Raw genomic sequence first — 20261 nt, 5'->3', positions numbered from 1 at the left:
ATGGGGGTACAAATAAGGGTTAATGACAGGCCTGGACCAGGGTCAGGAGGGCTTGGGATTCCAGACTAAACATTGTCTTCTGTCTGCAATAGGTAGCCACTGAAGAACTGTATAAAGGGGATTGTGTTTTAGAAAGATTGTCCATAGATGAAACTTCAAGGTGAATTGGCAGGAGGAGATTATGGAGATAGAAACCAATCAGAAAGCTATTTCAGCAATCCAGGATGATAACTTATATTAACATGCATTCAACTTGAACCTACATTAAGGAAGAAGCATAATTGTTCCTGAAGTCCATGTTTATGGAAACAAAAACATGATGAATTCCTCAAATAAATGTCTCCAGTTCTAAGATTCCAGTCTTTTAAAAATAGCAACATCATATCAAAATTACTGAAAGTAGATCATTGTGCTTGTTGAACACTGAAGCTCCAGCTCTATCCTTTTGCCAGGAAACTAATTAAATACTAGCTCTTCAACTTCTATTAGTTTCACAAACTTGGCATGGGTTCCCTGCATGGGCTCTGTGGTGTTACTGAGCTAATGAGCTGAGTTCAAATAAGAACCAGGTAACTTTTCTGGCCACACTGATTACTTACAGAATTTCACTGGAAGCATTTCCCGATGTTAAAGCATTTTTTTGCACTTGCTTTTCCTCTGGTTCTATAATTTGCTTCTCTTCTCCAAAAATTGGTTTCCGCACAACAAGCTTGGCTCCCAACACAATGTCACTTTGGACTTCTAAAACAAGAGCTGAGGAGAAATGCACAAATTGCATGGACATATTAGTTATGACCTCAGAGCACTAGGATTTTGAAAACACGTGTTAAAATAAAAATGCAGAACATTTCCAGCTATTTGGTCTAAGAGAATACATTCTAAGTATAATTGATAGTTGCTCTTTAAACTAATAAATTGGATTTCACTTAATTTAATTTTTGTAAATTCCTCTCAAGACATTCTCAGTCAAAAGTGCTAAAAAATAGGTCTTTCCAAAAATAAGTTAGTTATAAATTCTAACTATTCAAATGGGTTCCATTATTTAGATGTATGCCTCTAGGTCATTCTCTGGCATCCAAACTCCTCAATGAAAGTTCCCAATGCCTTAAAAGACACATGCAAAGCTTAATGTACAGTGTTCAAGATATGCAATAAGATAATGTTTTAAATTATATTAATGATTTTTTTCTTCTATATATAGGACCTTTGTCCTGGTCCTGGGGTAGCCTTAAGGGAAGGTGGTAGACCATGAGAAATGAGAATTGTTACAAAAGGAAAGCAAAAGTACAAATACAGTTTTGACATTCAGGCACAAGACAATGGCCATGTAAGTCAGATGACACTGTCATGATTTAGGGTCTTTTCCAAAAGCCTTTAGCTCCCATTTAGCTTATCTCAGTGTTGACCTGGAGGAAACCTACCATTTCTGGGCCTGAGGGGATCTGTGGCAGAACACAAAGGAAGGCAGAAAACCAGCACTGGGTGTCATGATTCTGCCTACAGGCTTTGCTGCAGGAATCTTAGCTAGACAAGGAAACACTGAGGACATTGCCTATGGTTCAGGACGCGGTGATGAGTTACCTCTTGAGCTGTCCTCACCACTCCAATCTGGGGCATAGCCACATGAACCTGGGTCTGGTTTCTGGGAAGTGCAGCCATGACCCAGGATTTACTAAGAGCCACGCAGGGGAGCTTTCCAGAAGTGGCTGCCAAGCAGGGGTCAAGAGGTTCTGTAGCAAGGATTTTAGAGATGGCTACCCAACCACAGCCAGGCTGCAGAGGGCCAGAGGGAGCAGAGGGGAGGCTGAGGCAGGCAGGAAGTACCACCCACCCAAAGCATTATCTGGGCCAAAAGAATGGAACACTGTCACCCAGCCATGGACTTCAGCCAGCAGGGCTCAGAAAGCAAGAGGATCTGCACCCCGAGTTCTTTCCTTCCATCCTAGTGAAGAACTAAAGTGAGAGTCTGGAAACTGAGAAACATGAAAACCTTCCCGAAAGGGACTATTTAAATTAATGGATGGGACAAGTTTAAACCTGACTGTACATTTAAAGTTTTCCTTGATGGGGGTAGCTGGGGCTCACAAAGAAGGCCCAATTTATTAAAGACAAAATAAAGAAAGTATGTTTTCTCTGCACATTCAAAGTACAGTGTGAAATAAAATATGCAACTCTGTTAAACATAAAAATTAGTCTAAAGCTAAACAGCAAGAGGCAGGGGTGAAATATGACCTGTTTAAACAAAGTTGGATTTTTTTTAAAAAAAGCAATTATCATCAAGTTTTGTTTTTTTTTTGGCTGTACATATATAAAGTAAATAATTCCAATGCTTACCCTCTATCTTACGTGTACTGCAGAAAGTTTGAATTTTAGAAATATCTGATGCTAAGTTCCTCAAGAAGATCTGCTTCTTCTGCTGAGCAATGGACAGATCAGGATTGATCCAGTGTTCTCCACATGAAACATACACCTACCAAAGAAATGAGTCTCTAATCCCAGATACAACGGCTCACAGCAGCATTATTATAGCCCAAAGTGGAAACAATCAAAACACCCTACAACAGGTGAATACAACAGGTGAATACAACAGATGAATGGTTAAACAAACTGGCACCATACTCAGTGATAAAAGGCACAAACTATTGATAAAAGCAACAAGTTTGATGGATCTACAGGGTTTTGTACTGAGAAAACACTTCTCCATACTATCTTTGCAACTTCCTATGAATCTTTAATTATTTCAAAATAAAAAGTTGTAGAAAAAATAATTTTTTAAAGAAAGGAAAGAAGGAAGTAAAGAAGGAAGGGAGGGATGGGGGGAAGGTAAGTGGGTATAAATCAGGGGTTTAAATGTGAAATAGCTAGTGGGAAGCAGCTGCATCACACGGGGAGATCAGCTCGGTGCTTTGTTACCAGCTAGAGGGGTGGGATAGGGAGGGTGGGAGGGAGATGCAAGAGGGAGGGGATACGGGGATATATGTATACATATAGCTGATTCACTTTTTTATACAGCAGAAACTAACACAACATTGTAAAGCAATTATACTCCAATAAAGATGTTAAAAAATTTAAAAATTAAACACTGAAAAAAATTGGGGGTTCGTAAACTATGGCTGAGGATCAAATCTCGCCGATTGCCAGTTCTCGTAAATAAAGTTTTATTGGAATACAGCTATGCCCACTCATTTGCATGTTATCTGTGAATGTTTTCGTGCTACAATGGCAGAGCTGATGTTTCAATAGATAACATATGGTCTGTAAATATTAACTATCTGACACTTTACAGAAAACTCTGACAACCACTGGTATAAATGAACTTGCAGTATATGCACCAAAATGTTAATGTGGATATTTCTAGATGCTGAAATTATGGATGATACTTTTTCTTCTTGATTTTGCTTATAGGTACTTCCTAAATGTCCTTAAATAAATACATATTTCTTTGAAGTGAGGAAAAAGTAGAGTAATATATTGAGAAAGACTCGGTAAAAAGAAACAGAAACTCAATGTTGCCTTTTTTTAAGGCCACTGACTGATCATTACATACATACTTTGTATGTGGACCCAGGGAAAACGTTCTCAAAAATATCTTCTTTCTGATCAAGAGGGTTATTTTTCTCTCATGGACATACTTAATCATGTAACTGTTCATGTTTCAATCCTCACGTTGGTGGCTCAGAACAGTTGACAGATTCATTTCTAGCAAATATGTTGGTCCGTATAACAATCACTCCTGGGTCCATCTCATCCTCCTTTCACACATACTCGCTTAGCCCTGGTGACCTCATTGACTTATCTTTAAGTTAAATTTACCTTTTTGTGTCATATGTTTTAATGCATCTACCTTAAATTCTTTCTAAAATAACACAGTGAATAAGCACAGCAGGAAAAACAAAAACATTAAAATCAAACAAACAGAAAACTTGGCAGTGATAGAATTAGAATTCAAAACACCGTCTAGAGCTTCCCTGGTGGTACAGTGGTTAAGAATCCACCTGCCAATGCAGGGGCCACAGGTTCAAGCCCTGGTCCGGGAAGAGTCCACATGCCACTTAACAACTAAGCCCGTGGGTCACAACTACTGAGCCTGTGCTCTAGAGCCCACAAGCCACAACTACTGAGCCTGTGAACCACAACTACTGAAGCCCACGCGCCTGGAGCCCATGCTTCGCAACAAGAGAAGCCACTGCAATAAGAAGCCCGCGCACCCTAATGAAGAGTAGCCCCCACTCGCCACAACTAGAGAAAGCCCAAGTGCAGCAACAAAAACCCAATGCAGCCAAAAATAAAAATAAATAAATAAATTTTAGAAAAACAACAACACTGTCTACCAGACTCCAAGAACAGAGGGTCTCCACTCTGCCATGCTGCCTCTGCTATTAGTCACTGGTACTTGGGTTTAAGACTCTTTCAAGGGGTCTTTACATTCAGAGTCTGAGTCAAGTTCTGATAATTTGGTACAAGCTTGGCTCTCTGTTCAAAGAATTTCAGGCATCAATCAAGGCAGGTTTTCTTCTCAAGCTGATACCGTAAATTCCATAAGTCGGGGGAAAGGCTGGGCAGCTAAAGTCCTTCCACTTCTCAGCCTTCTCCAGCCTCCCAAATAGAGTGTGTGAAAAACTAGATATGATTATTTTTTTCTGAAAAGGTAAAACAATCATTTAGTAAGAAATAATTAAATAACTACATTTTGAAGGCCTTGAAAAGAATACAGAATCTACCCCCTTAAAAGAGTACGGCAAAAAAAAAAAAAAAAAAGTTAAGGGGCTTCCCTGGTGGCGCAGTGGTTGAGAGTCCGCCTGCCAATGCAGGGGACACGGGTTCGTGTCCCGGTCCGGGAGGATCCCACATGCCGCGGAGCGGCTGGGCCCGTGAGCCATGGCCGCTGAGCCTGCGCGTCCGGAGCCTGTGCTCTAAAACGGGAGAGGCCACAACGGTAAGAGGCCCGTGTACCGCAAAAAAAAAAAAAAAAAAAAAAAGAATAAGGCAGAAACCACAAGTGGTTAATAATGTGGTCCTCTCCAGTTTCTGCCCTCATTTATAACAGAGGTTGTGATGAGCATTAAATGACTTCTATTACATACAGCCCTGAAAATCATGCCTGACACATAGTAAGCGCTCAACAATCAGCTATTCTTATTACTTTCTGATGGTTGCTGAATTAGGATAATTCTGAGAAAAAATAACAGGAAAAAAATGGTGCTTGAAGTCTTATATTTAAAAACGCTTTCCTTTTAATAGTATCAATATATTAATATTTCCAGTTTCACGCTCATGTCTTTACCAGTTCATCTCTTTGAAGGTCTTTTAGGGCAAAGATTTCCTTCCCCTTTTCACTGAACAATCTCCGAGCTGCAGAAGGTAAATTTAAAATTTCAGTGCACCTGTAATAAGAGACACAAAAATTGACCTTGCACATGCGAAGTTTCCAGCAGAGAAGAGAGGAAATAAAAGAAATCACGGGCCTGGATCATTAACTACAACTAGCTCAGCAGGACCGTGGGATAGTCAAGAGCTTGGCTCTGGAAACCAGCAGCCCCCTTTTGAGTCTCATTCTCCCTCTCCAAGTTGTAAGACTGGGCAAATTATTTAAGCTCTCTAAGCCTAAATTTCTTACCTTTCAAGGTTGCTGTGAAGATTAAGGGTTGATTATGAAACATGCTTAGCACAGTACCAAGCATGATCAACAAATCAAAAAAACAAAAAAACCCACATCATTATTTATTTTTCACTCCTCAGTATGCCCCTACTTTCCTATTTGTGTGCCTTTTCTCTTGTTCTCCCTTCTACATTAAACACCTTCCTCAGCTTTTGCTGTTGAAGTTCTACTCTCTCCAAAGTTACATCCATCACCCAGCAGTTCCTCATCTCTCTCCACCAGAAGTGATCCCTATATATAGCTCTTTAACTCCCTTTCAAATTTTTGCCAGGTTAAACATTAAACAGTGATTTTTTTCCCCTCAAACAAGCTCTGGGCCAGCCCTGTGGATATTGAGATGAACGATACAGTTTCCTTGTTTCCTGAAGGGCTCCTTCTCTAGTAGCGGGGAGAGACCAGTCAGCAACTGAAGTGTGATATGAACTAGTGGGTGCTGTCACAGGCACCTGGCCAGGGAGGTGAGGACACAGGGGAAAAACAATGAATTCTTCCGGGGAAGCCTCAGGTAAGGAAGTAACATTCGGGGTGGGCCTTGATGAATAAACCAGAGTTCACCAAGTAGGGTCAGGACTTAGAGAAGTTTTATATGGCTGGAGCTGAGTTTGTGGACAAGAGGTAGAGCCAGATGAAGCTGGTAAAAAAGATGGAAACCAACTGAAAGCACTTAGGATGCCAGACTAATGAACGTGGCCTTTATCCCGTTAAGTATCAGGAAGTCATTGAAGGAATTATAGTAGAGGTATGGTGTTGGCAGATCTGCTTTTTAGAAAGTTAACTGTCAGAAAAGTGCAAGATGGGCTGGAGGTGGAGAGGCTGGAATCTATATAGTCAGTTTAGGGTAGAGGTAAAGAGGTGGAATTCTGGGGAAGAGGAAGTAGAGCTAAACAGAGTGATGGGTCGTGTCCTAAAGACTGCTGTTTTATATTAGAATGTACTGTCTATAGTAAATGAGTTAGAAGTGACTTCATGCTCATCAAGAAGACTCAGCTGTATGAAAAATATTTCTCAATTTTATTACCTTAGATGGCCAAAAGCAATCGAGCAGGTAATTAGGCCCTCCATTTTTCTGAGAGGTCTTAGAAGGAAATAAGCCAGTGGGAATTAAGTCTCTCCCTCTCCTGTCACAACTCTGGAAGCTGATGGGCTGGTGAGAACTGGACTGGGTTTCTCATCCATAGGAATTGTCGGGTGGAGGTATTGCGGGGCGGGTGGGAGGGAGAGCTGTAAGAGAATTGAGCCCCAACCAGAAGACTGGCTTAATTCTCTCTGGATGCTGCCCAAAGACCCAACCCAATTCCTGCTACTCACCCCAAATCCAAGCATGACCTAAGGAGAGTTACAATCATGATAATCTGATCCCACTCACATTTTCCTCGGAGAATTTTGGACTATGGGAGTAACCAGTTTTAGGACAAGTGGGAGAGTAAAGTGAAGGGGAAGCTGGTGGATTTTTCTTTCTTCTTTTTTTGGAAACCTGTTTTATTTTATTTTTTATTTATTTTATTTTTTTATACTTCTTTTCTTTTCTGAAATGCAAATCCAACAGTAGATGCTAAAATTCAGATCTAAATTCACTACTGTGCTTTAGAAGAGTTATCTTTGCACTGGCTACACTGGCAAAACATAAGCAACCACTGAAGAACACATCTTTAGTTTGATGTAGCTACCACCGGGCATATATTCCTTAACTTCATCTACAGAATCACCCTGTCTTCAGTAACTCTTAAAACTTCAAATTTTATATATAGGAAGTAGTTTACTAAGTTGTTACCTTTTACTAGCCCAGACCCTTAATATTGCACAGTATTTTCAGGGTACAAATAGTAGACTCGTATCAGGAACTTTCCAACAAGTTCTGTGGAAACCCTATTTTAATAGTGCTGAATTCAACTGGCCCATGTAGGTGGGTTGGAGAGAACGGGATAAGCTGTTTCCTCTGTATTGAATTCCTCTAACTAGTTCATGTGCCAGCCAACATCAATGGAGAGAGAAGAAAAGAACTGGCTCTTAAGTGCCTAATAAGGAATGTGTACTCTGGTCAAATTGCCTGGGTTCAAACTCTAGCCCTCTCATGTATTGGCTGTGTAACCTTGGAGAAGTTACTTAACTTCTCTGAGCCTCATTTTCCCCATCAGTAAAAGGGATATGTAACAGTACTTATCTCATAGGGATATCTTACAGATTAAATGTGTGAATACCTGTAAAGCACCTGACACATATAAGTCATCAACACATTATTAAAATGGATCACGCACTGCAAGCACTTCATGTCTACTCTCACGTTAATTCTCACACCCTTTCTGAGAAGCCCATTTTACAGATAAGGAAACTGAGCCTGGAGATTAAGTTCCTTGCCCAAGGTCACAAAGCTAGTGAGTACAAAAGCTGAAATTCAAACCTAAAACTCTCTGGGTCTTTTACTACATCATATGGCCTCCTGAGAGGGCATCATCATAGAATAACAGGGAAGAAACTGAGGCTGAGATACTGAGTGAGCAGTTCAGGATTTCTCTGTTACTGAGTTGGCCAAAAAAGTTCATTCGGGTCTTTCCTTATGATGTTACAGAAAAATCCAAACAAACTTTTTGGCCAACCCAATACATGGGGGCAAGGGTCCTAGACATGAAGTCCTTTGACCCTCACACCAAGAGTTAGGACTGATAACCATGTGGCTTGGATTTACAGAGTATCCAGAAAAGCAGAGTCTTATCTCTGACTTTGTTCTCTCAGGACTGGTTTTTCCAATGCTCCATGTTTCCTGCAAATTTAAATATCAACAAAAACGGTCTGTATTTATTATTTTTAAATGGGTCTTGTTATGCTGTTAGGTCTCCCTTCAGCTTTGCAGATGGAAGAATCAACAACAACAAAAGATCCTCAAAACCGTCTAAAGTGAATTATTAAATTACTAAAGGATAGCATCATTTTCCTTAAATTCTATAAAACTACACTCTCATATTCAGCAAGACATATTTTGTGAAAAAGTTTATACCAGGTGCTCTACTTTTGAACAGCTATCAAATTCTATGGGAATAAATCTTGTTTGGGTAGGAAAATATTGATGAAAAGAAAAATTATAATGTAATTATAAATTATAAATAATTTTTATTATAATAATGTATAATAAAATTTTTATTATAATAATGTATAATAAAAATATGGTATAGATTAGTGACATTTAAAAATTGATTTAAAGTAGGTAAATATACTGCCCTCAGTTCAAACAAATTCAAACCAAAGTGCTGTAAAATTGTGAAATATATATTTTTTAATGGGAATAATTTACATTTACAGAGTTTGTAGTTCAGAAGCTAGGGGAAACCACCAGACCTAGAAATTTTGGAGAAAAACATATTAATTAGCATTGGTATCATGTACTTATAGCTTACATATTTCACAGATTAAAAACTCCAGAATCACTATATTAACAATTGTTTTCTTATATAGGTACATAGGTATTTTGTGTTATAATCATTCAGGCACTTGAATGGAATATATCTTTGCATTTAGGGTAGTATTTACCTCTCCAAAAGTTGGTGAAATCCAGTCTGGTTTGTTTCTGTTTCAGAATATTTAGTGACATAATTTTTCACATTCCCTTTCCTTTCAGTGTCAACATTTCTGAAAAAAATGATCCAAGATTTGATTGATATGGCAGTATACATTGTCAATTATCATTCAGCTTGTTTAAGTACGTGAATAAATAGTGAGGTTTTAATTTATCATTATTTACTCTAAAAAAATGCCTTTCTTAAAAATATAGGATTTCAAATACTACTACAATTAAATATTAAACGTCACAAACATTTATACTATGAAAAATTTATACAAGAAAATAAATTTTCAATATCTGAATCCTTTTCCAATAATGTTGAACACTCTGAGATGTGAATTTATCAACTTTGAAGAAAATGCAGAGATTACATTCATTTTGCCTTTGATGTTTTATTCATATACTGTTCATATTTATATGTTTATTCATATATTACTCAGATACTGTTTCAGTTATCAATCCAAAACTAAAAATGTTTTTAATAAAAAATTAATGACGATCACAGTAAAAGAATTGCAATATACATCATTCAAATTTTCAAGTAAGAAAGAATTGTGTATTTTTAGAATCTTTAGATTTTATTAAATGAAAGATATAGTGTTCAAATGTAATGTTAACCAAAACACTCCCTATTTAAATCTTCTGTTCCCAGTACTTACAGAAAGATTGGGGGGAAGGTGTGGGGAATGCTATTGATGATCCTGTAGAAAATTTTCTGAATCAGCCAAGAAAAATTAAACTATATTCAGTAGAGTTTTGATGTCAAATGTATGCCACTGTGTTTTAATTATTTGGGAATAATTAATTCATGTAGAGAACAAAATGAATATTTGATTAACCAGGACACACTGTTCCATGAACTTAGCAGAGAGTTTCACATACTCTCTACTAGAATAGCTGTCCAAATTAACAAATCTCTCAAATTATGTTTGGATTACCTGATTGAATCATGCATTTTAAAACATAAATTGATCAGATTAAATCTCTATATAATTTTGAGACACATAAAGATAGGAAGGGATAGAAATTACCTGTTAATTTTGCATGTTAAAAAAAAAGTCATATACTACTTTAAGGGCATTACCCTCACATTTTATGTCTAGTAGAATGAGCTAATTATGAAATGTATGCGTCAAAGATTTCAATTTCAGGGTTGACTTTACTTTGAAGATTAAAATTTTACTTTATCATCTTTATAGGCAGTTCAGTGGACAGCCGATCTGAATGTTACTCATTGTTCAGTGATGTATGAAGTATATTTAATCAATGTGAAGAAAGTAATATTAAACTATTATCAGCAGCCTCAAATATTCTAAACATCTCAAAAGAAAGGTCAAGAGGTAATATCACAGCTAATAATATGAGAAACAATGTGTTTAATTCATTCTTTACATCAGAGTTTTGCCCTGATCTATGATTCCTTTTGTCATAAAATGTAATGAAAATACAGCAGGTGACTTTCTCCAATGTTGCAGAAACACTGGGTGTTTGGGAAGATTTTATTCCAACCTCATAACGTAAGCAAAAGGGCAGATCGATGCTTTTCTAGGATGGTAAACTTTTAAAATGTTATTCCAAGGCAAGGATACAGATTATGTAAAGTTATATTTTGAGAACTATATTTGTTCATTAAATATTCCAAATATCTAAATGTAAATAATTGTGTGTAATAACTTAAATAATGTAAATAATAACAAAGTAAATACTAACTTAAATAAGAAATTACAAAATTAGATTTAAGAAGGAATTTATGAGCTCATTTATTTCAAAATATATTAATAAACCCAAACAATAATGCTAATTCAAAATAGATATTGATCATAAAACTTTTTTTTATCAGAACTACTTATTTCTAACTCATGTTCTCTCATGGCCAGCCTAAATCACCAGTGTTCAAATTAAGTTCCTAACATAGAAACGAAATGAATTTTAGTATCTATTTTTACCTCCAAATATCAATATGGGAGCCCTTTTTAAAGAATAAACACAAAATTTCCCCAGAAAAACATCTGTAATCAAGAAGACAAAAATCTGTAGAAATTAGAAAGTATGCTTGATGCGAAATATGAACAAGTTGTTCTTACTGCATTTTCTGCCTAGGTGAGATGTCTGGACTGATTATAATAAGGGCTCTGGTTTTGTTCTTGTCTCCATTCCGCAAAACTCTGAGTCTCACAGGGACATATTGCTCCAGTGTCTTAGAGATGGGTTTCTTCATGGGAGGACCGTTTGGAAGAAGCAGCCCTTCTATTGGCCAATCAAACTCCTTCAGAAAGAAATGACAAGAAAATTGATAATAAGTGAATAGGAAGAGTCATTCCTATATATTAAAAAATAAGCACACTTTCTTATACCTTTAATATTTTATTCATTCATCAAACATGTATTGGGCACCTAAAGATGTTCCAGACAATTCTAATTAACGTTTTATTTTAATGAAGAGGAAAGATAGCAATTTTTAAAATGTATGTACAACCTGTGCTGTGTTACGACATGGAAGATTTATTCCCTTTCAGAGAAACATCATTCTGGAAATACAGAACTGAATTAGTTTGGAATGTTTTTTGCTCCTGTATAAAATATCTCTAATCTATGTGAAGAAAGGAAGAATGTATGAAAAGTGGTTTTACAACCCGAAATAATATTGTCTTAAACTAAATCTATTTGGGGAACACTTCAAATAACAGAGTGAGATGAGTGAATGATAAAGCTTAAACAAACTTCAAATATTTCAGTTGTAGAATTTGGTTACTTTGTAGCCATCATTCACACATTTATTTATTTATTAATTCATGCATTATCCAAATATTTAATAATTGTTTCCTATATTCCAGGCACAGTGCTAGACACTGGAAATAAAACTATGAACAAGACTGGATACTCATCGTCGAGGAATTTCTAGGGGATGCTCAGAAACTTACCTAGAAATAAACTGGCAATTGCAATAACGTGAGCATAATAACAACAGGGTACAAGGTGTGATGGGACCACTGAGTAGAACCTAACTCAGAAATGCCATGTAAGAGATCAGAAGTCTTAGTAGGAGTTAGTGCGGTAAAGGAGGGGTAAAAGGATGGGACAGTGTATGTATCAGATTTGAGAATTAATAGAACATGATGTTCAGGGAGTAAAAAGAGGCAAGGATGGCTCCCAGGTCTGTAGCTTGGACAACTGGGTAAATGGTATTGCCATTCACAGAAACAGACATTTGTGGAAGGAGATTAAATGAAGGAAGGGATGATCAGAGATGATGTTAGGCAAGGTCCAAGGTCTTTCTTTCCTTCCTCCCTCCCTCTCTCTCTTCCTTCCTTTCCTTCTTCTTTCTTTTTTTCTTTCTTTTTCTTTCTTTCCTTTCTTTCTTTCTTTCTTTCTTTCTTTCTTTCTTTCTTTCTTTCTTTCTTTCTTTCTTTCTCTTTCTTTCTTTCTTCCTTCCTTCCTTCCTTTCCCTTCCTTCCTTCCTTCCTTCCTTCCTTCCTTTCTTTCTTTCTTTTTCTTTCTTTCATCTCTCTCTGTCTCTCTCTCTCTCTCTCTCTCTCTTTCTTTTGTCCTGGCAGCAATTACTTTCCCATTAACCTGCAGTAACCATTTTATAAAATATGACATCTCCATTTAAGTGTGGGTCTGTTTCTGTGTGTTCTGTTTTCTTCAATTTGCCAATTTCTCTCTCCCTGCCCAGTACCATACTGTGTTGATTATATCTGGTAAATCTTGATATTTGGCAGGGCAAGTACCCTTACCTTATTATTCTTCTTTGGAAATTGGCTCTTGTTCGCCCTTTACCATGTCATATACATTTAAGAAACAGCTCAATTAGTTTTTTTAAAGTCTGTTTAGGACTGTAATACTCTGTAGCAGGTTAAGTAATTTCCTATCAATCCCATTTTGTTAAGATTTTTTTTCTTAAATGTATGTTGAGTTATGTAAAGTTCTTTTTCCTACATTTATTGAGATGTGCTCATATTATTATTTATCCTTTCATTGGTTATATATTAGTTACATTAATTTTTAAAAATTTTAAGCTAATCTTGCATTCCTGGATCAATCCAAATTGGTCACAGTGTATTATCTTTTTTACAGATTGCTGTATTTAATTTGCTAATATTTTCTTTAGGATTTTTGCTTGTATGTTCATAAATGATATTAACATGTAATTTTCTTAAACTATCCTCATCAAGGTTTGGTATCAAGTTTATCCTAGCCTCATGAAATGAGGTGGGAAGTGTTACTTCTTTTGTAATATTCTGAAATTTTGTTTCTCATATGTTTGGTAGAATTTGCCAATAAAACTATTTGGTAATGGTGTTCTCTTTGTGGGGAGATTTTTAACTACTGATTCTATTTTTTTCTATGATTATTGGACTATACAAGCTTTCCATTTCTTCTTGATTCTATTCTGTTAAATTACTTTTGTCCAGGAATTTGGCCATTTTATTTATTTTAAGTTATAATATTTATTAACATAAATTTACTTATAATATCCTTTAATTATTTTCTTAATTTCTCAGCATCTATACTTATATCTTTCTTTTGTTCCTAATATTATTTACCTGCTTTTTTTTAATTAATCAGTTTGGCCAAGTATATACATTTTATTAATATTTTAAAAGAACCAGTTTTTTGACTGTCGGTTCTGTTTTATACTTATCATATGTTATATTGATTTCTCTAATTTACTATTGATAATTCCTTCTAATTCTTTGAATGCATTCTGCTGTTATTTTCCTAACTTCTCGAGTTGGATACTTAATTATTAAATTTTAGTCTCTCTTCTCTTTTAATATAAGCACTTAAAGTTGTAAATTTCCTTCAAGTATGCTATAGCTGCATCTCACATACTTTTCTTTGGTTCTAAATATTTCCTTTTAAAATTTTCATTAGGATTTCTTCATTATCCCATGAGTTAGTCAAAATATCTTTTCAAATTTCTCAATATAAGGCCTTTTCTAATTATTTATTTTGTTACTTATTTCTAACTTAATCCATCAGCAGAACCTGCTTCCACTTTCAAAATATATCAAGGGCCCAATTACACTTCATCACCTCCACTCCTACCACCCCGGACAAAGACACTAGTTTCTCTCACCTAGAAATTGCAAAAGCCTTATAACTGCTTATTCCTGCTTCTACCTTGGCCGCTTTTTTCTCTATTATCCTAAAGATTCTATTAATACTCAGTCAGAGTATCACTTCTCTGCTCCTAACCTGTCAACGGCTTCCCATCTTGGAGTAAGAGCCAAAGGTCTTACAATGGCCCAAGGCCCTGCATGATCTGTAGCCCTCTCTTCTCTCTTGCCTTATGTCCTGCTGCTCTCCTCTCACTCACACTGCTGCTGCCACATTTACTTCATTATCCATCAAACACAGCATCTCAGTTCTATGCATTTCCTGGAATGCTCTTTCCCTAGAGATCTTATTGATCTTCAGGTCTCTACTCAAATATCACCTCAGTGAAGCCACATCCCTTGTCAACTGAAAATTTCCAAATCCTGCCCTGCCCACTATCCTTGCTTCTACTTTCTCCTTAGTTCTTATCAATGACTAACATTTATGAGAACATGGGATGACTGGCCAAGGGCTCTAGAGCCAGACTTCCTGTATTTGAATCTTTAACCCACCACTCCAGTTGTGTAACCTTGGGCAAACCTTTGACCAAAGGGAGATAGAAGCTGATGGATAAATTCTTCCCTCTTTCTTCTCCAGGAGAAACTCTCCTAAGAATACTGTTTAAAAGGCTCCTTGGAGGACAGCTTGATAGCACATTCTTATATTGGCTTTTCTTCCTTCTCTGCTTGTCTCTCACTCTTTCTCCCTGGGACTGTACTCCCTAACTAAGTAGTAGCACATAAGCCATTTGCCTCAGGCTCCTCTTTCTGAGGACCCTAAGCAAAGATGCCATAGTCCACATGAACTAAAAATAGAGGAAATTTCCTAAAGGGGATTAGGTACCAATACCCCCCAAAAGGGGGAGCCATATTGAGCAGGCAAAAAGTTCAGGCAATCACTGCAGAGGTGGTCCTGGTGTCCTGTCAGTGTCCGTCTGACATGACCAAGATACAGATACACAGGGGTTGGGGAGATGTGCTGGCACGTTAGACCAGTACAGACCAAGACACATGGCCTTTAGTTTATGGAAGGGGAGAACATTTTTTTAAAGCTAGTACAGCAAGTAATAATTTACTAATTTATACTCCCTTGAAGAGCTATTAGAATCTTGCAATTATACTCAACAATCATATAGTTCAAGGAAATGAGTTTTAAATAAATATTAAAAAAATCTGAAAGTTGTGAAGATTAAATCTTCTGAAATGGCATCTAATGCTCTAAATTGTTTGCAAGATGAGTCAGTAAATAACATTAATTTCATTTAATTAGGAGAAAAGCAATATAAATAAATGTTTAAAACTCTCATGAGTGTTTTTCAGTCTAATGTTTTTTCCTTTATAATTTTTGTATAATATTTTGCTTAGTAAATGTGTTCATAATAGTGGCATACCATGAGTCTAACTTATTGTACTTCTAAATAAGCGAAATTTGAATTAATGAAGTTTTACTGTATTCTTGACCTTCACTGAGAACCTGAGAATTTAAATTGCAGAGGGTAGTATTTATTTAGATATGTGTCTATTATTATGAATGGAGAAACATGGGGTCACTTTCCCTTACTATTGTTACTGAGAAGAAATACCAAAGGTTATGACAAACATTGTATATTTTCATTTGAAACTTTCCTATAAGGGTATAAGGGTTTTACTTAATATGAGAGGTGGTGGAGGAGTGGAGTTGTATAATTCTTCAAGAAGTAAGTTCAAGACGGACCTGTAATTCTTCCACAACAAAAATATTAAGCAATTCAGAGCAAATCAAAATTTGTACTAGTTTTAGACAAACTATCATGTAGCAAGGGTTGAATTGGTGGAGGAGAAAGAGAAGAACAGTCTTCTCATTAAAAAATGACTGTCAAGGGCTTCCCTGATGGTGCAGTGGTTAAGAATCCGCCTGCCAATGCCAGGGACACGGGTTCGAGACCTGGTCTGGGAAGATCCCATATGCCGCGGAGTAACTAGGCCTGTGCACCACAACTACTGAGCCTGTGCTCTAGAGCCTGCAAGCCACAGCTACTGAAGCCCACACACCTAGAGCCCATGCTCCTCAACAAAGCCACAGCAATGAGAAGCCCTCGCACCACAATGAAGAGTAGTCCCTGCTCGCTGCAACTAGAGAAAGCCCAAGCGCAGCAACAAAGACCCAACTCAGCCAAAAATAAATAAATAAATTTATTTAAAAAAAAATGACTGTCACATTGACATCTTGTGTAAAATAGCTAATATTTCCCCCTTTTCTTTCTTTCGGAACCACGGAAGGGAAAGGCAATTCTCCCTTGAGCTTAGTCTGTGAGAAGTCAGTCTGAGTTCATAGAGTTAAGATGCAGTACTAAGATTGTTTTTCAATATCCTAAACATGCCATAACGCTGATGAATTTATCTGAAATGTGCTATCTTAGCCCCTAGTTATTTTTAGATCCTTCCACTCACTAAACATGTCTCATAACAGGTGGTAACCACCGCAGACAGTGGCTTTAACACCACCGCAGCACTGCTGATTTCAGATGGCTTCCTTTGCGTTCCAGTTAGATGAATGAAGGCCGAGAGTCTTCTCCATGACATCACAGAAACTCAATCCAAAGAGATGAACAATTATCATGGGTTTCAAAACTTTCCAAATGTATGAGCTATCACTGGCAGTTCTTTCAAGCTACCTCAAACCTTGTTCTAATGTTTAAGGCACTTTTACATTGTCTTTCATAGAAATAGAGAAATATGGTGTCAGGATGATGAAGGACAACAAAAACATGGATTAAACTGACTGGAGTGCTGTTTCCTTTCCTTCCATTTTCTCCATTGGAATTCTAATGTTCCCATTCATTTCATTTTGGTTTTCTACGTGTTCACACTACGCCATGGCACAGCTGCGTGGTCAGCAGACCTTTGATGAGCTGTGGTGCTCCCTTACATTGATAATTCTGCTTTTTCTTTTTCATCTCTCTCTCACAACCAGAGGCAGCTTGTGCTTCTTTTGGGAGTCCAGCTCTTAACCAGTGACCTAAATTTCTTAGTCAAATTGGCCCTCCCTTATCTATTTATTATTAATAAATTAATAGATTCTTCAATTTTTTTCTTTCGGGCCTTTCTACATCTCCTTTTCCTCCCTTTATACTGACAGCTAGCTATCATCATCTCTTAACAGATTAATAAAATATGTACTTTTAACATGCTTTGTTTAACATGGGCCCCTCCAAATAGATATATTTTACTTCAGTAATTTAGAGAGATTAAAATCACTATCCAGTGGCTCATTCTAAAATTTTAAGTCTCTTTAGATTTACTTTTTGCAATGATTTCATCCTCGGATATGAAAATCCATTGCATTTTACCATTAAATGTTAAGAAGTACAACTTCTCAATTTAGGACTTTTCCCATAAGGGTGAGAACCTGAGTCTCTAGAAATTATTCCAGTGAAGTTAGTCACAGAATTAACCAAAATAATTCATTCATCTTGTGGTTTTAGGAGGTTTTAACATATTTTAAAAATACTGATGTACCAAGATACATGAAATCTTATTTGCTCATAAAACATAACATCAATTGCCTTTTAGAATGAATAATATTTAACAAGGAGAAAAAGGTGAAATCAGTTGCCACCACTGAGAGAGGTAAATAGTTTGGTATTAATGTACTCTGAGTCACCACAAAAAAAATTCTCATTATACATATTTCCTGAAATCTTCCCTTGGTCATCATTCTCTTTTGAAAAGTTCTAGTCAAGGAATTAGCAGACGATTTTGAATCTCACTCAGGATAGTGTTTCTTAGATAGTTTTCTTAGATTCAATAGTTTGACTTAATTTTCAAGCCCATTCAGACGATCAGCCTAGCTAACTCTCCTCATACTAACTCTCTGGCTGAATAAACTGGCTCAGCAAACAGCCTTGAAAGGGGACACCAAACTTTTTCTGTGAGTTCTTCTTTCTCTCCCTTCTTTGTCCGTTATTCACAGAGTCTGCCTTTGTCCTTTTCTGGTTCCTTCCTTTTTGACACACAGCCTATACTTCTTAAACTGTAAGCTCCATGAAGGTAGGAACCATGTCTGTCTCCATTTTTGCTCTGTCTGCATTGCCTAAATATATAATAAATAGTGGTGAGATAGGTAATAAAGTTGGTAGATTAAATCTGGAATAAAATTAACACAGATGCTTATAGTGATCAAAGGGTTCTGAATCCCACAGTATGAATATCACATTTCCTAATTACAGACTATTTATACGTAAAGTCTTTCCAAGAAAAAGTGAATTGTGCTTAATTACACATAGATAAAATCATCTTTTTGCTTAAAAAGTCAATTATGTGGAAGTGGGGCTGGAAGAAAATACAGTTCCTTCACATAAGATGAATCCAGACTTGAAGTCAGGTAGAGTGCATTGAATTGGAATGAGAACTGTCTCTGTTCTCTGCTTGGTAAGTGTTTTCTTCTCTTCCTCAAACATTTCAAGAAATAAGAGGATCCTTAGGCTGAGTCATTTTGAAATACATGGTCCATTTTCCTCACTTTAGTTTATTTAGTGCCTTAGTCCTTTCTATTGAGTTTACAGGTCAAAGCCAGGGTTTTGTTGGAGTACAGTGACTTCTTAACCATTTCACTAAAAGCTACTGTTCTGTTTGAATGGCTAGAGAACTGTGGGGCAATCCATTTTCATTCCTAAGATCATTTAGTTGGCAAATTCTAAACTATTAGCAAAAATGTTATTGTTTTAAAAGGTAAATGTTAAAAGGAATATGGTTAAGTTAGATTTCCTAATATAATTACCATTCATCATTTAAGTCAATTAATTAGTTAAATGAATTACTTTACCTGTATACTGAGGTTGAAAAAAATGTAAGCACAATATCTGTGAAGTCTACAATAATTATAAATTGTTCTCTTTCCGTGTATAAGAAAGTACACTTCCTTATGAGGCATCCCTGTCCACCTCCAGGCGGGTGGGAAACTTAATATTCCAATTGGAAGTGTCCCCATTTCTGCCAATTTGGAAAAGCCTTTTTGTCTAGTTTTTAGCTCTGTACTTTTGGATACATATTGAATCAAATTAAATGTTCAAACTTCTTACCAGAACTGTTATTTCTTTTCAAGGATATACCCTTCCTTTCCCCTGCCTCAATGTGGTTTCTGGGCATAGATGAAAGTTCAATAAACCATATACCACTGGGAAAAAGGGTTCATGGTCTATATGTGGTACTTGTCCTTGACCCTCAAAGATCTCTAAGGATGTGCTCTTCTCCTCTTTGGATACTGGGCAACCTGCTGATATCTGTTCACCTCCAGCTGAGAAGTAAGTTATCCTTTCTGCTCTCTAGGTTTTAGCCTTCCTAAACCTCTGAAGAAAAGCCTACAATTAGCACAACTCACAGTTTTTTTTCTTGGCCTATGCTGGGCCTATTTGTCTCTGTGCCACCTCTCCACCCCTGGCTCTATGTTGGCTCTCACTATGCTGCAAACCCTGAGTCTTAGGCATATAATTCATCTAGCCACTGGCTCAGGCTACCCAAACCACAGCCTCTGGTATTTTGAAGATCTCATTTCTCTCTCTAAATAAAAAAGCCTCAGATTTCTAGACTGTTGCTTCACTACAGTCTAAATATTAGGGCATATTTGAGGCTCTAAACAATGAATTCTTGGTTTCAGCTGGAATGGTTCCATCCGTCCTTCCCCTAAAGTGATGAGACTCATTGATTCAATCACTGAGGACACATAGAGAATTGTGATTTAAGGGGAAAGAAAAAACTTGATTGAGACCAGAAAATTTGACAAAACAACTAAAAAAATCAGGATAAAAAAAAATATATATATATATATATTTTTCCAGACGTGCAGACTCAGCGGCCATGGCTCATGGGCCCAGCCGCTCCACGGCATGTGAGATCTTCCCAGACTGGGGCATGAACCTGTGTCCCCTGCATCAGCATGCAGACTCTCAACCACTGCACCACCAGGGAA

General features: G+C 36.8%; 1 protein-coding gene across 2 annotated transcripts in view; it reads right to left on the bottom strand.

Annotated features, from left to right (window-relative positions):
* The window catches only part of DCDC1 (doublecortin domain containing 1), a 470602-nt gene that overhangs the window by 68275 nt on the left and 382066 nt on the right, over positions 1-20261 (bottom strand). For both annotated transcript variants that reach the window (XM_060303388.1, XM_060303390.1), the window contains 5 exons: positions 11297-11478; positions 9182-9280; positions 5285-5384; positions 2335-2470; positions 600-753 (listed from right to left, as the gene is read on the bottom strand). In XM_060303388.1, coding sequence (XP_060159371.1) covers positions 600-753; positions 2335-2470; positions 5285-5384; positions 9182-9280; positions 11297-11478 — 671 coding nt within the window. The remainder of the gene's footprint in view (positions 1-599; positions 754-2334; positions 2471-5284; positions 5385-9181; positions 9281-11296; positions 11479-20261) is intronic.

This window comes from Globicephala melas, chromosome 8 (assembly GCF_963455315.2).
Source record: "Globicephala melas chromosome 8, mGloMel1.2, whole genome shotgun sequence".
NCBI classification, from domain to species: domain Eukaryota; kingdom Metazoa; phylum Chordata; class Mammalia; order Artiodactyla; family Delphinidae; genus Globicephala; species Globicephala melas.
The sequence above is the reverse complement of the archived record's forward strand: the minus strand, read 5'-3'. Positions and strand labels throughout refer to the sequence as shown.